At 38.4% G+C, this 16,182-nt stretch overlaps 1 protein-coding gene across 3 annotated transcripts in view; it reads left to right on the top strand.

The window, feature by feature from the left end:
- TRAPPC9 (trafficking protein particle complex subunit 9) overlaps positions 1-16,182 on the top strand; it is a 441,084-nt gene that overhangs the window by 57,576 nt on the left and 367,326 nt on the right. For all 3 annotated transcript variants that reach the window (XM_068155470.1, XM_068155472.1, XM_068155471.1), the window contains 2 exons: positions 2,529-2,692; positions 11,077-11,229. In XM_068155470.1, coding sequence (XP_068011571.1) covers positions 2,529-2,692; positions 11,077-11,229 — 317 coding nt within the window. The remainder of the gene's footprint in view (positions 1-2,528; positions 2,693-11,076; positions 11,230-16,182) is intronic.

The raw sequence follows: 16,182 nt of genomic DNA on the forward strand, positions 1-16,182 counted from the left end.
ACCTCCTTCATCTGAGAATATAATGTGTGCTTTAGTAAAACAGAACATAAACTCTTTTTGTGCTAATTACTTTAGAATATAAATCTATGGTGTTTTTGCTGCTTGACACCTTGGAATTTAATAGAAAATACTCTTTGATTTAAATAACTTAGGGAGTGTAACAGTTATTCATTATTAAAGACATATTTTTAAAAGACTGCATCCTGTAATGATGTTCATAACATCTTGAAAAGGCAGTCCATGGAATAGTGTAGTTTGGAAAGGGCACCTCTGGAGGTCATCTAGTCCAGCATTTTACTCAAAGCAGGGCTGTCTTTGCCAAGTGATATGAGTTAAATGTTAGATCAAGTTGCTCAGGGCATGATCAATGTGTCTTCATGGGTGACTTATGTTTTTTAGTGTGGTGTTTGCTTTTTAGTGGTTGGGGTTTTATTGTGTGTGAGTGTGTGCATTTTTGGTGCATTGTGTGCGTTTTTGTTTGTTTTTAAATGAAAAATTACCAACTTCTCTTGTTCTGTTATTTGGGAGAAGAGACTGACCCCCAGCTAGCTACACCCTCCTTTCAGGGAGTTGTAGGAAGCTAGAAGGTGCCCCTTAAGCCTCCTTTTCTCCAGGCTAAGCAACCCAGTTCTCTCAGCTGCTCCTCAGAAGGCTTGTTCTCTAGCCCCTTCACCAGCTTTGTTGTCTTTCTTTGGACATCCTCCAGCACCTCAATGTCCTCCTATCCCAAAAGTGAACCCAGTATTTGAGGTGTGGGCTCACTAGTGTGTAGTACAGGGAGACAATCGCTTCCCTAGTCATGCACGGTGAGAACTCAGATGATGACTTTATAGTACTTGAAGAAGAACTGAGATGGTTTTCAGTAGAAAAGGCTGTGTAAGCTGAATTAGCTTGGGCTGAGGCTTCTGATGTACAGTGATACAGTAATTGGACGTACCATTTCTTTGGTTTGCTAGTATGCAGTTCTTTGATGCTTTTGTCTAAATAGGAGGTGAGAAATAAAATTCCTTCTTCTCTGTCACTCCAAATGCCCAAACTTCTGAGGGCTATGATGAGAGTGATACATGACAGTAAATTTCACATTATGAAAATGGGGTGTTTTAAGTACTTCTTGTCACAGATGCATTCTGAAAGATTACATTTTGCTATTGCTTGTGGATGCTGCGTATCTTGTGCCAAGGAGGATCGTGTAGAAAAGAAGGTGGCAGAAATATCTACCAAAAGAAATTACTGAATTTGAGTGTACCAACAGATTTATTGGTCATTAATGTCAGTTGCTTTTGCCCTTGTATCCTTGATGCCTTCTGACCTTTCATTAGCATGAAAAATATTCAGAAACAGAACTGCTGCCCATCTGTGTTGTTCTGTAATCCTCCTTGCCTCATTCATGTTCTAAAGAGTTCATTTATATTCACTATTTCACCTTTCACACAGTGATTTTCTTCCAGGATCCACTCCCAGGAGGTTTATGCCCTCTGCTGTCCACTAAAACTGCATTCTCTCAACTCCCATATTGCTTTTTCCAAGCAAAGGTCGAGCTTGCTGCTTAATTCTCCTTTATCCATGGTGTGTTGTGATAGCACTGCTCATGTCTGCTATGTCAGTGACTGGTTTGACACATTTGTTACTTTAAAATAACATGGTTGATACTAATTTCAATAAATTCTTGTTTCTGAGGCATCACATACCTGTGCATTTTCTGTAGCACATATACCTTGTAGAATAAGAAACAATTTTTTACTGAAATATACCACTTGGCTAAGTATATCCTACCTTGTATTTCAGACACTGTTTATGGTCCCTTAAGAAAACAGTTTCTGGGTGAACAGTAAAACAGTTACTGGTACTCATGTGTCATGTAAGGTGTTTCTGTCTTCATTCTGTGCATATTGCATGTTGGTGGAGTTAGAGAGTGCCCAGGAGATTAAGATAATGGAACCTCATTTGTGAGGACAAAGGTTTTGTTTCTCTTGAGGTTTCTTCTACCAGTTGACTTGATTCTCATGGGCTGATCAGAGCACAGTGTGAACTTCAGGGTCTTGCAGAAGACTCACCCTGATTTTTCCTGTGTAGCACTCAACTTCTTGTTCTCCTCCATTTTATTTTTTATTACTATTATTTTTTCAGACTCAGCTCATGATACTCATTGTTACTCAACCCTAGTGTTCAAACACTTGGTAGGTCAGCTATCACTTTTTAAAAGTCTGCTCGTTGTTATGACCTGCTCTGATTTCCCCCTCGCCCCCTTTTCCCTTTTTTTAAGGTTTTTGCAGCAATTTTCAACAAGCTTTCACAGTTAGCAATACATATTTTATAGTGTTTGAAACCTGACTTTTCTTATGCATAAAGTATTAACAGCTGTTCTCAATGGTTATAAAAAAGGACCCTGGCTAAAATGATAATGGAAAATGAAAACTAATATCCTAGTAGTTTCAAAGTCTTCAAAGAATACTTAATAGAATATAGTAAGTTGGTCAGGCTTTTAACATTTTTATCATAATGTTTTGTTTCTGTGTTGCATTTTGTAGGTCTGCTCACACACTTCAGCCTTCTTCAGGGGATGAAATCTCCACTAATGTGTCTGTCCAGCTTTACAATGGAGAGACCCAACAGCTTATCATTAAGCTAGAAAACATTGGAACAGAACCACTGGAGACACTGGAAGTCACATCGAAAATAGTCAACACTAAGGGTGTGTATACTGATGTGTATTTGTGATCGCATTTTCTCTGACAAAAAGGAGACTAGTTGTGTTATAGATCAGTTCAGAATAAATACAATGCCTGTTACAGAACTGGAATAATTTGGTTTGATTTTATCCTGTAGTATAGAAATGAAAGAGAATCTGAGTGAATATAGAAAGCAAATGAAAGAAATTGTTGAACCATCTGTGTGCCAAAGGGTCACCTGCCTTAGGGAATCTAGATTCATTTTAATGTTACTTGGAAAAGAAATTTAAAAATCCTGAGGCAATAGCTGGTAAAACACAAGAATCTTGGATCTAAATTATTTTCTCCTTATGTCTAAATACTCTGATTAGTTAAATAAATTGCCATTTGGAGTAATGTAGTCCTGCTTAAAGGAGTGCAAGTAAATAAGCCTACTTCTATCTCAGTGAGCAAGAAGAGTTTAAAAAGCAAGGCAATAAATAAAATAAGCTATTAGGAATCAAAAGGGTGATTGAAGGTGTGGAAGAAATATAGTAGAATTACTGCTTTCACTTGTTTCTCTTAAAATTCTCTGTATATATTAGTATTAAAAAGTGGTCAGGTGAATCTTGCATTTGTTTTGCAATGTATTTTATCAGTTTTGGTTTGTCCTCTGAGACATTGTTATGGAAATGATATTAGCAGAGGAGCAATCATCTCTTAAATTGACAAGACTCTCTTTTTAAAAACCCTGAAGCAATTAACTGCATAGTGTACTTCAAGTCTGATTAATATTTGTTTCAGAGGCCCATATATCCCACCATTGAATATATTTAATTACACTAACTTCACCTTTTAATATGCATGCTGCATTTGGTACTTCCGTTGCACACATACAGCACCTAGCGTGGTAAGAGCATGTTGGAATGACTGAAATAACAGTAAGTCATCATGCTTTACAGCTTCTAAAATTATCCCTGGTAGCAAATCTCAGACAGAAAATCTATTCTTAGATGATTGGCAACTCCTATTCTCTCACATTGCCAAGAAGAGGATACTCTGCTGAAAAATAAAAAATCAAAACCTTGAAACCAAGTAACACATTGCATGTTAATACTCTGGCACTGGCAGAAGAAAACCTGCTGTAAAATAAGGTATTTCTAATGCAAGTAAAGATTATCTTGCTTGTCATCTCTCTGCTACAACTTATGTTAAAAACAGTGGAGAAGAGTTGATACTCAGCTATGTCTAATTTTCCTTTTTTCTTTGTTTTCTCTCTCTAGAGAACACTTTTACAGTAAAGCTTCTTTGTGTATTGAACAGTCTCTTAGATATTATTAAGTGTGATAATAGTTGTTTTTATTAGAACAAGGACAGTTTCTGGTGAGAAGGTCATAAATGTGCATGCTCAAAAAAATGCAACACATAAATCACCATTTTGGAAAAACAGAAATGAGAGCGACTTCTGAGGCACCTAATGGTTTTGTTCTAAGGGTGTGAGAACCATGCCTTCAGAATCATAGAACTGGAAAAGTCTACATGTGCAGGGACCTCTGGAAATTGTCTTAATATTCTTTTGAAAGCAAACCTTTAGATGAAGTTATCAAGGGTCCTGTCAAGCAGAATCTTCAGTTTCTTGCATTGTCTCACAGCAGTGAAGTGCACTCCTGCATTAAGAACTATCTGCTTGAGATGAGGCATGTTACTGGAGGAAAATACACACTGTGGTATGACTATTTACACGACTGTGCTGTGGATGTGACATAAAGCACTGCAAAGCTCTGTCAATGGCAAAAGATTTGATGGTCCATATTAAAAGTGTAATATTTTTTATTTACAATGGGATTGTATAAGAAGTCTTGCAAAGGATGGACTTTTGCCTTTTTCATGGACTCTCTTCTATTTTAGTTACTGCCATAAATTGATATGAATGCATAAGGGTGGAGTCATGGTACAGAATGACACATGACATGGCGTTCTGGTGATCAACAGATTTGTAATATCAGCAGCTCAGTTCGATCAGTGAATACCACATGCATGGAAATCCTGTGGATACAACATTAAGTCATCTCTAATAGCAACACAAACTCTTAACTTGATATATACTATTGTTCTGTAAGTTGAGAGCATATGCAGATGCTTATGAACTATCTATAGTGCATTAAGAATTTGCCTCTTAAATGTTCTTTACTACTCCTCTACTGAAATGTGACTGTGATTTAAACTGCCCTCGTTTCTCCTTCAAAGCTGTTAGGCATCTTCATCTGCCATGACCACAGCTGGCTTGTCAACTTGAGAGCCCAGGAGAAGTTGTTGTCCAATTTTAGCCAAATACAAAGAGCTTTCAATCACCCTTCATTTCATCTGATTTGCTCATGGCAGTTGCTTGTAAATCTTTTGCAGTTGTTCCATGCCTGCCTGTCTGACTTCCATTTCCTTACACTCTGTTTCTGGGGCCATAACTTTTAGCACAAAGATGAATACTGTAAGTAGTAAACATTCCATTTTTTTTTGGGTTGAAATTACTGGATGGGAGTAGCTGCAGCAGTGCAGTGACCTGACCTCCCTCCTCTGCTATGTTAGCTATATCCAGTTACTTTTCTTGAGGAAGCCCATTTCTCTAGTATTGTTTTCCATGTGTCTCGTTAGTGAGAACCTCTGGAGATGAGGCTTTCAAACTCGTGTTCCCTTATTTCCTCTCTTCTGTTTCAGGTGCAGCTCTTTGGCTTTTATACTCTGGTCGTCAGATAAATGAGCAGAAATTGCAGCTCACTCTGTGTAGTTTGTAAAGAACATCATAAGGTTTTTTGGGTCCTGTAGGAACCATGTGCTATGGAATGGATCCTGAGGCAAATCAGCACAAAGAGGCTTGTCATGCTGCCACAATAAATGTCTCTCATGTCTTTTAATGTCTCATTGTGGCACTTTTGTCTACCAGGCTGTGGTATCTTTGGGTTGCACATCACACGCATACTGTCAAGGTCAGCTCTGTGTCACTTTCTGTTGTCCCTCACTGGGTCAGAAGGTCTAATACATTTTTAGAACAGTGACGTGCAGAGGGTGATGCCTTTCCATCCTTTTTCTCCAGTCAGCTCTTGTCAGAGGCTTGTTACGTTTCAGTTAGGAGGTGCACTCTAAAAGCTTTGATAACACAACCATTTGATCCACTCGGGCAAATGTGACACTGATGATTTCAAACTTGAAGTACTAAGAAGAACGTGTCAGATGTTCATAGGAGCCTCACTGGTTATTAGGCTCTAATAGTGAGCACCAGCTGCACACACTAGATGAAACTGGATGATGAAGCAAAACCTCACTGATCTTTCTTAGAATTGATTGACCTCTGGAATTTAAACACAGAAATAAATTCACCTGTCTAGCTATATTTTTCCTGTAGTCTTTGAACACATCTGCTTTTGGGCTCAGCTGTTCAGCTGTGCCAGACCACAAATGAAAAATCTGCTCCAAGGTGCAGATAACCTATTGTAAGAATAATGAATATCCTAGGTTAGGTCTACTTTGACTTTTATTTTATTTTCCAGACAAACTATAAAGCTTTTCACATTGGAGTTGAGTTATGTTGTGAATGCAGGCAGGCTTTTCTCCAGTTTAGTCCAAACATCTTTGTGAAGGTAGGACAACAAGGCATGTTTGTAGTCCAACCCCAGTGTAGCTGTCATGGTTTTAGTGTTTTGTTTTCCCTCAGCTCAAATATCTTCCTCTCTGCCCTTGCTGGCTGGCTGAGATCAGGGTTTTGTATGGTTTGTACTGACTCTTTTCTCTGCTTATAGGATAAATGTCACATGGTTCGTGATTTTGGAGGAAATTTTTCTCCCTACTTCTAGGGATTTTGCTAATAGCCTAGAGGAAACTGCTGGATACATTTACATTGTGAAGAACATAAGTCCTGCCAGTTTTTTTCTGCCTACTGCATCTGGATTCAATATGTTCTGGATTGTCTTCTTGATTTAAAACAGAATGTTTCTCCCCAGACTCATAGGAAAATTAATAACATTGGTGCATAGCCTATGAGCTGATGAACTGTTAGTGCTTTCAACTGTGTAATCCTTAACAGGCAGACCCCATAGTTCCTCATTTTAAAATGCAGTGCTAGATGTGTTAACTAGAATTTCATGCGCTTGGAGAAGTTCAGATGTATGAAAGCCAGTGGCTGTGCATTTAGAACTGACAGTTATTTTGAGGTCCTGTGTATTCTGTTAGGAATATATACTTCAGTTGGTGAGGCATCAAGAATTGAACGTGCAGATTACCACAGAGGTCTGAAGAGCTTTTTTACCTTGAAGCACATCAGATTTCTCTCTTCAGGTATCTGATCATACTTGCATTTAATGCACCTTTGTGCATGTTGAATTCAAGATGTGGAGTACTCTGGTCTTGCCATTCTGTGCTAATTGAAAACAGCTCTTGCATTTTTATTTCCTTGAGGCTGCTCAGCTTGAGAAGCAGCAGTTATTTTGATTGTGTTCTAACCAGATGTCACCTTTCAGCTGTTAACATTTTTCTTTCTACTTTTGTTCTTTTTTTGTCCCTACCTTTAAACTCTACCTTTAAACTCTTTCCCCCAGTTTTCAGAGTGTTTTAATTAAATTGCAGTGTTTCTAGCATGTTACTGGACCTCCAGGCTGAACTGCACATTTTTGTCCTGTGTTGGTTTTTTCATTTGTTTGGTGTTGTTCCACTCCACCCCCAATATGTTTGTTGGGAATCCGCAACCATGCTCAGAACACTATTGCACATATCTGCAGTTTCTCTGGTGGTTTAAGTTCAGTCTGCAATTTTAAGGCTATCTGCAGATTGTAATGCCATGGATAACAGAGAACTCAGTCCCATTCTCCCATAGAAAGACAAAAAGAAGAATTCAAGAAACGTTCCTGCTAGGGCTGATGGTTCACTAGTTCATCAGTCACAGGACAGTAGGGATGCTGCTTAGAGAGACCATGCAAGTCTTGCCACTGCTGTGGTGTTTCTGTTGTACTTACTCTGCATCCACTGCTGCAGCACTTTGTGAACTTGTCCATGACTTTGCCTATCCCATGCTAATGGTATTGCCCTTCTCTGGACTGCCTCTAGTTGTAGTAGGTCCTCCTTGCAGGACAGAGATCAATCTGCAAACAGTATTTATGATGTAGGTGAACCAAGGTTCTATAGAGTGGCAAAATGCATTCCCTATTGACTTGCTCTCAGTATCCTTCTTAATGCTCACCTGCTCTTTTTTTTTCTTTCTTGTTGCTGCTCACTGATTCTGTGGTGATTGTGCAAGTTAGTGGTGACCTAGAGTTTCTTTGTGCTGTTGCAATTGCCATTTTAAGTTCAACATACCAGAGATAGCACTATTCCACCCCCCCAGTTATGTGCATTGAAATCCACTTTTTTATTCTTTTGTACTCACTTGATTTCATGAAGTCCTTTTGAGTTTCTTGGTTTTGACATTGCTACTTCCCTTAATGATTTTGTAATCTAGTCAAGATAAACTCTATGGAAATTAATCTGATCAAGTGGTGGATGTAATTTGCAGAACAGTTTAATGCTGATAGCCTTAAACATTGTTATTCAAAGAAATGTCTCCCTGCACTGTTCTGCAAAGTGTTTTACAAAGAGAAAAAAGACATTAACAGCTTGGTAGACCATTAATTTACACATCTGCAATCTATACAGTTGAGATATTAATGTTAAAATGTACCAAATACTGAACTAGTCTAACTTGAATTTGTTCCTATTTAAGTAATTCTTAAAGTCTTATTTTGTATTTTTTTTCACCACTGGTTATCTTAAGAGCAAATAATGCTGAGAAAAATGGTAGCAGACCTTATAAGTGTTGTTCTATACAATAGCAAGAATCTGTGTTGGTTTGTGGGTACAAAGAGATTATAGTGTCTTATAGTGCTCTTAATAGCCAGGTGAAGTTATATCCATCAGCAGAGAGTTAAATTATTTCATTAGGGCACTTTATGTTAAAATGAACTGCAGCAAAACACCAGATTGACCTGGGAAGTTAAAGAATTAAGGTTTGTGTGATCTCAAAAGACTTGATTTGCTCTTGAGTTTTTCTGTGCGGAGTTAGAATGGCAATTAACCAATCTAATCCAAAGTTAGATGTAGGTAAGATGTTAGATGATATTTGTTACAATTTCAATGATTTAGTATCCAGTAAAATAATTAAATAAGTCACTAATATAAAGTCTTGACAAACAGTTGCTTGTAACTTCAGTTACACAAATTTGGAGCTCCAGAAACAACTGAATGCAGTCATGCCCTAAACAAGGCTCTGAACTACAGGCTTGAAGCCATAGTATAGTTCATTGTAATAGTGGTTATTGAACAAGGTGAAGAAAACCTCATTAAACCATAAACCAGAGCCAGATGAATATAAACGATGTTTTTTGCCACAGCTGAACTTTAGGTTGAGCATTTAGACCTTGTCTTGTAATTACAGGTGTTAAATTAGAGAGTATCTGCAGGGGTTGTTCTCACTGGGAAAGTCTTTTCACTTTTAATATCTTTAGATATCCTGCTTAATGAAAATACCTTTTGGACATAATTTGTTCATTAAACTGAAGATACACTCAGGTGCTTGGGTTATGGCATTCTTCTTTGCTTACAAGCACAAATAGAGGCTGGGCAGTGACTGGCTGGCAAGCAGCCCTGAGGAGAGAGACTTGGGGGTGCTGGTGGATGAGAAGCTCAACATGAGCTCTCAGTGTGCACTTGCAACCCTCAAAGCCAATCAGATCCTGGGCTGCATCAGGAGAAGTGTGGCCAACAGGTCAAGGGAGGTGATTCTCCCCCTCTACTCAGGTCTGGTGAGACCTCACCTGGAGTACTGCGTCCAGTTCTGGAGTCCCTATTACAAGAGGGATATGGAGATGCTGGAAGGTGTCCAGAGAAGGGCCACGAGGATGATCAGAGGGCTGGAGCACCTCTCCTATGAGGACAGACTGAAGGAGTTGGGGCTGTTCAGACTGGAGATGAGAAGGCTCCGAGGTGACCTAATTGTGGCCTTCCAGTATCTGAAGGGGGCCTACAGGAAGGCTGGGGAAGGACTTCTCAGGATCTCAGGTAGTGATAGGACTAGGGGGAATGGAATGAAGCTGAAGGTGGGGAGATTCAGGCTAGATGTGAGGAGGAGGTTCTTCACCATGAGAGTGGTGAAGCCCTGGAATGGGTTGTCCAGGGAGGTGGTTGAAGCCCCATCCCTGGAGGTGTTGGAACCCCTGGGGGGTTGGAACTAGATGATCCTTGTGGTATGATACTATGATACAATGAGGAAAAGCATCCTTTTTGGCATATTTTATTTTTATTTACCATGAAAGGGTATAAAGATTGCTGTAGTTGTTGAGCTATTTCTTTCATTGAAAACAGAAGGAAATCACAACAGTTTTATGATTACAGTTAAATTTTTAGATAAGGTGGAGATGACTTTAGGGAAACAGTTATTAAGAGGTGGTAGGGTTTTTTTTAATCTTCTCTTTGTTCATATAAAGGAGTCCATAATATTGATTTGATGTGGAAAAGACACAACAGTTGATGGTCTGTGAGAAACAGAAGGCAAAGCAGTTATGGTTTAGGTAGTAGTAAATGGAATAACACTGAAATACTTTTTGATCGTTTGTTTCCCTAGATGCAGTTGTTTCTGTGCAAATCAGCAAAGTTTGGACTGCCTTTCTAATTACTTTTCTTTGAAAGGTCCTTAAGATTGGAGTTTTTGAGACAGTCTTCCCACCCTGTTTTCTCAAAAGTGGATCTTAGATGATGATTTTGGAAGGACTCTAGAATGCCAGTTTGTAGCCTGTTAGGAAGTAGAGATGAACTGTGACTTTCAGTGGTCCCATGTGTGGTGCAAAGTAGTGCTCAACTGGTGTTTAAATGAGCCTTTAGAAGAATTTGTCAGTGTAACTTGGAGCCAGTATGTATTGCTACAATAAATTCATACATTGTTAAGATTCTCCCAGTCAAACCATTATGTTTATTTTATATACTCATAGACTTTTATGCCATGTTTAGCATTGTATGGTCTTGTAAATATGAATGGATTTAAGATTGTGGTGGGTTGACCCTCACCCTCACCAAACCTCTCATCCCTATATGAACTTCTAGGTCCCCTTCTGGCTGTGTTCTCAAGTATTCAGAGTGTGTATTTAATGCTGCCTATTATGCAGTCTTTTTCTTCTGGTAGTATTCTTCTGCTCTTAGAGTCGTATTTTGTGTTTGGTGATCTTCACACTGCCAGGTCAATGTCAGTAACCTCTCTAAAAGTGAATGTTAGATTATTTTTTAATTCTGTAATTCTGAATATTTTAGAATGGAAACAGAAAATGACAAATTGGTTAATACTCTGTAGAACAGTAAAACCTGAAAATTCCTTAGCACAGTGGTTATGCTTAGGAAATTTTTTATTGTTTTAATACAGAGAAACTGTATGGGGACTTCCTGAGTTGGAAGCTAGAAGACACCCTTTCCCAGTTTCCTCTAAAACCTGGAAAGATTGCAACATTTACTGTGAACATTAAAGTGAAGCTGGACTTTTCATGTCAAGAAAACCTTCTGCAAGATCTCAGTGATGGTGAGTTTTTAAATATGCTGTTTAGGAGGGTTGTATGTACTTCTGAGAAACATTTATCTAGATGTGCCATTTTCTTATTTGTCTTGTAATGCAAAGGCAACTGTTCAGTGAGCTGTATGGAGTGAAGCCTGACTTTTTGTAACGTCTGTCAGCGTGGCTCTCTGACCAAACAGCCCCATCATTGGACATATTTACCCTTTTTTAAAACTTTGTTGAAAGAGAGTGGGTTTGGTGTGTCTTTACATCCTTTCCTTAAGAAGATAAAGAAAAATAGCTTGCAAACATCAGTGACTTTTAAAGAGAAACAACCTTAATTTGATCATTTAGTCATCCAAAACCGTAGAATTCTTTGTGGTGGCTGGCTGCAGTTTGGCCAGAGGTGACATAACTGCTATGTGGGGCTAATGCCCCTTATGTATGTGCTGCACAGGAAGCTTCATGTGTTTAAACTCATAGTTTTCATTTTAATACCCTCCCTCAGTGTTTGCTTGTATTAGAATTACAAGTACCAGATACTTGTAATAAGGATTTCCTTTTTATAATAAACACACCATCTCACTGGAGTAATTGCTATACTCTCTATATTTTCAATTGCCTGTTTTATTTACACTGACTGAATTAATGTGACAAAACAAGGTATTCCTGTATTGAAAAAAATAATAATATTTGGAATGTTTCCCAGGATGCAGTTGCAGGTATGCATTATCAATATAATCTGTCTTTTGACAAAAAAATGCGACAAAATTGTGTTCACAGCTTACTCAAGTTGAATAGAAGCAAGATTTGTGCATTTAGACAGAAATTACAATAAATGTAAGTGAAGATTAAAACACTCCTTTGTTTTTTAAACCTTTGTAGTGTAAAATACGTCAATTATGAAAGTATTTTAGGATTTAACTTCACAAACCCCACAGTGTTCCTACACTAAAGTTTACTTACAAACTTTTCAAAAAGCTGATAGGGGGGAACACCACTTCTGTGCCAGTTGTGTTGATTTCATTTCTGTAACTTCCAAGTTTGCCAGTCTCTAAAAAGCTTCAAAGACAATCTGAAGCTCTGGCTGCCCAGCAGGTTTACAGACTAATAAAACACAAAAAGTCCTAAAGAAGGAGAATTACATACAATTACATAGAATAAACCATGTTGGAAGAGACCTTCAAGGTCATCGCGTCCAACCCATCAACCAATCCAACCCACCTAAACAACTAACCCATGGCACCAAGCACCCCATCAAGTCTCCTTCTGAACACCTCCAATGACGGCGACTCCACCACCTCCCCAGGCAGCCCGTTCCAATGGGCAATCACTCTCTCTGTATGGAACTTCTTCCTAACATCCAACCTAAACCTCCCCTGGTGCAGCCTGAGACTGTGTCCTCTTGTTCTGGTACTGGCTGCCTGGGAGAAGAGACCATCATCCGCCTGTCTACAACCTTCAGGTAGTTGTAGAGAGTGATAAGGTCACCCCTGAGTCTCCTCTTCTCCAGGCTAAGCAATCCCAGCTCACTCAGTCTTTCCTCATAGGGCTTGTGTTCCAAACCCCTCACCAACTTTGTTGCTCTTCTCTGGACTCGTTCCAGCAAGTCAACATCCTTCCTAAACTGAGGGGCCCAGAACTGGACACAGTACTCGAGGTGCGGCCTAACCAGTGCAGTAACTTACTGCTTGGTATTGACACTGGGAGGAAGTGCATTTGGTCTTCTGGAGTTCTTTTTGCTTGTGCCTAACTTCTGTGGGACCACAGATTCACAAAAATTTGGAACATCATTTTAATCTTGTTATGTCTGCCTACATCTTTTTTGAAAGGCTGTGTAACTGAAGCCAGTAGGCAAGTAAACATTTCCTTGTTCAGTGATGATAAAGGAAGGGGTGAAATGTTTCTTTAGAATGTTTAGTTTCTTTGGGTTCTTTGTATTTTGTGTATGCTTTGAAAGCATTGTTAGAGATGCTAAGTATATTGACATTTTTACTTGCTACTGTAATTTGTTCCATATTGCTTTTAACTTTACAAATGCTGTACTTCTAAAGAGACAGGTAAGATCCTGATGTGAAGAACAGTAAAGAGCTAGAAAAATCAATGGCACCTATGATAAGACTTTTAATCATATGGTAGCTGTGGTACCTTTTCTTTTGAAGACCTGATTTATAATGATGATCAACATACTTTTGTCTTTTAAAAGTAATGCCCTTAGCAGGGCATCTGTTACTTTGATCTGTTTTCATTTCTTGCTGAAATTGTTTCCTTTTATGCTGTTTGTAGTCAGAGATAGAACAGAAAGGATGAATTACTGATGTTTCTGGTGATAGACAAACAATTGGAAAGTAAACGAAGTTATCAATCAAAATTGCTGATCTAATTCTTGTGTGTTGCTGGTATACGGTCTTGTAAAGAAAAACATTAGATGTTCTTCTAGATTAAAGGAAGCAAAGCCACATGAGTGGCTGTGCAGGATCAGATGAAGGACTGTCGGTTCCAATATCCTGGCTGTGGTAGTAGCTAAGAGCAGGTGCCTGAGGAAGAATGTAGCAAAACTCATGAACATACATGTTAGTTTCCTTTAGGCTTTTGAGCTCCAACTGTTGTTAGCTTAGGAACTTCCAAAATGTCATGTGGTTTCTCTGGTTTTAGGCTTTGTTATTCATCTTTAGTGGAATTCTCATTCATAAAATAATTCACTCTCTCTGTCAGGACTGTACAACATGCTGTGGCAAAAAGAATTGGAGCTAAATTTTAGTAGCTTTGCACCTACTGGCATTTTCCAAATATTACCTAGTTCTTGTATTTCAGGAAACAGGGAGCAGTGTATTTCCTCATGCTACTGTCACAGTATTCTCTTTCACAGACTGAAGAAGTCTAAGTGGCTTAGTTTTCCTTGTTATGGAAACAGTTCCATATGTTGGTCCGTCGCCTTGTCTCTTCTGAACACTTTCAGTTCTGCATGTGTCAAGTAGGCTGTACACTAGTGACCTAAGGATGCTCTTTATATTACTTTCCTTATAGCAGTGCTACAATGTACAATTTGTCTTTTTTTTTTTTTGAGGATTGCTGAACATTGACTTCATAGATTCACGAATCTCTGCTTCTGAACAGTACTGGTATGCTAAGTGCCTCTTATTTCACAGATATGTTAAAGGTTGTTTTTTCCCATTTATTGATACTGAATTTCATTTGGCATTGTATTGCCTGGTTACTAAGTGTTGTAAGATCCTACATGTGATGTAAGGAATGCGCCACTCTGGCTGCGTTCTAGAGGCTTTTATGATGGGAATTGGGTTTGTGCTAACGCAGCCTAATAAGGTGTCAGAGAACATTACAGGACAATGTACCTCCCATTAAAGGATGTCATTTAGGGGTCCTGTCACAATTTGTATTGCCTTGGTTTATCATCTCTGGAATTAATTATTTTGCAAGCAATTGGAACAGGTCCTCCAGCTCTTCAGGTGGTCTTCTTAATTAGGATTAAGAAGACCAAAGCGACATCTTGAAGGCAGTTGATCAGGATTCAGGGATTCCCTGACTGAGATTGGTTTGCTGCAGATTCTAATGAGGTATTGAATCTCCTTGTCCTTCTCAGCTGGGTGGTTTAGGGTTCCTTCTCCACACATTCTTGGTGGTTTTGGTCAGGAAAGTTAGTGTATGTACTGAATTTGATTATAAGGTTGTTGCTGTAATTAGTTCTTGTCTGATTTGCTCAGTTAGGGTGATCTGAAGAGGTAAAAGGGATGATTGCACCATAAGTATAATGAATTCTCCTTCCCTGATGGGAAAAGAACAAGAGCTGCTCTTTCTGGGTTGCATTGTAAATGGTAACTTAGTGTGAAGAAGTCTTAAAAAAAAACCACCAAAGCTGCTAGAATGGAAATCATGTTTTGCAAAGTGTAGTGCAATGAATTAATCTGCAATGAGTACTTCATTATATAAAATGTTGGTGTTTGTTCATTCTGTGTATAGGGAACCTAAAGACAGGTGTGAGAATAATTAATACACTCATCAAAGGAACCAATTAATTACAATATAATTGAGAAGCAAAGGCATGCCTTAAATCTTTCCTTTCCTTCTCTAGAGGAAAAGAGGTTGCAGAGGAGTAATAGTCTATTTCTGAAAGCAGTGATCTTGAATATTTTTTTAATATTGTTTTATACTCACTTTGTTTCTTTGCTGCTTAAATGGCTAGATTTTGTCTACTTGAATATGTTCCTACTCCTACAGTATATAGACAGTGTAGTTCTTTATTAGGAAGATACCTGGGTTTGAATTTACATATAGACTTGACAGGTCTTCTGAAAAACTAAGTAGCCTAGAGGACTCTATTAGGATAATTGTATTACTGATGATGGTGGAAGTCCTCAGAGATAATTCAGTATGATCATTTACATTTTACTATGCTTGGCTGCCTTTATTGCATTTAATAATTCAGGGTATTTTTTCAAAGTGACTTCATTTCTAAGGAGGTTTTTGTGTCTGCAGTTCAAAGATGTCAGTTTTAATTTTCACTACACCATGCTACTTCAAAAATCTTAATTTTTAGAGAACTTTTCTTACAGAGTTCTTCTTGAATTTCAACTTTAGTGCTTACAGAAGATAAAGTGTCTCTTTCATTTCCAATTGCCTTTTGATCTAGATAAATAAACTTTATAATACGGAGTAGGGTGTTTTTAACAGTACATGACAGTGCCATAGGAGCTTAGCATATATCAGTAGTACCAGCCACTCTACAAATATGTTAGTAAGAGGTGTTTTAGGCCCAAAATCTTTACAGAGTAAATGGGCAAGACAGGCATGAGGCAAATAGCAATAAATTTATTGTTGGCACATACAGGTTAATTGACCTGCCATCCCATTGCACCATTTGCATGCAGAGGCACTTTAAGTATCTAATGTAGTGTGCATAAATAATCTTTAATCTTCGATTACACATTTCTTTACACTTCATTTGCTCCCCTTCATTGTATT

Source organism: Melanerpes formicivorus, unplaced genomic scaffold (genome assembly GCF_026170545.1).
Source record: "Melanerpes formicivorus ecotype bairdi unplaced genomic scaffold, bMelFor1.0.p_v2 SCAF_32, whole genome shotgun sequence".
NCBI classification, from domain to species: Eukaryota; Metazoa; Chordata; class Aves; order Piciformes; family Picidae; genus Melanerpes; species Melanerpes formicivorus.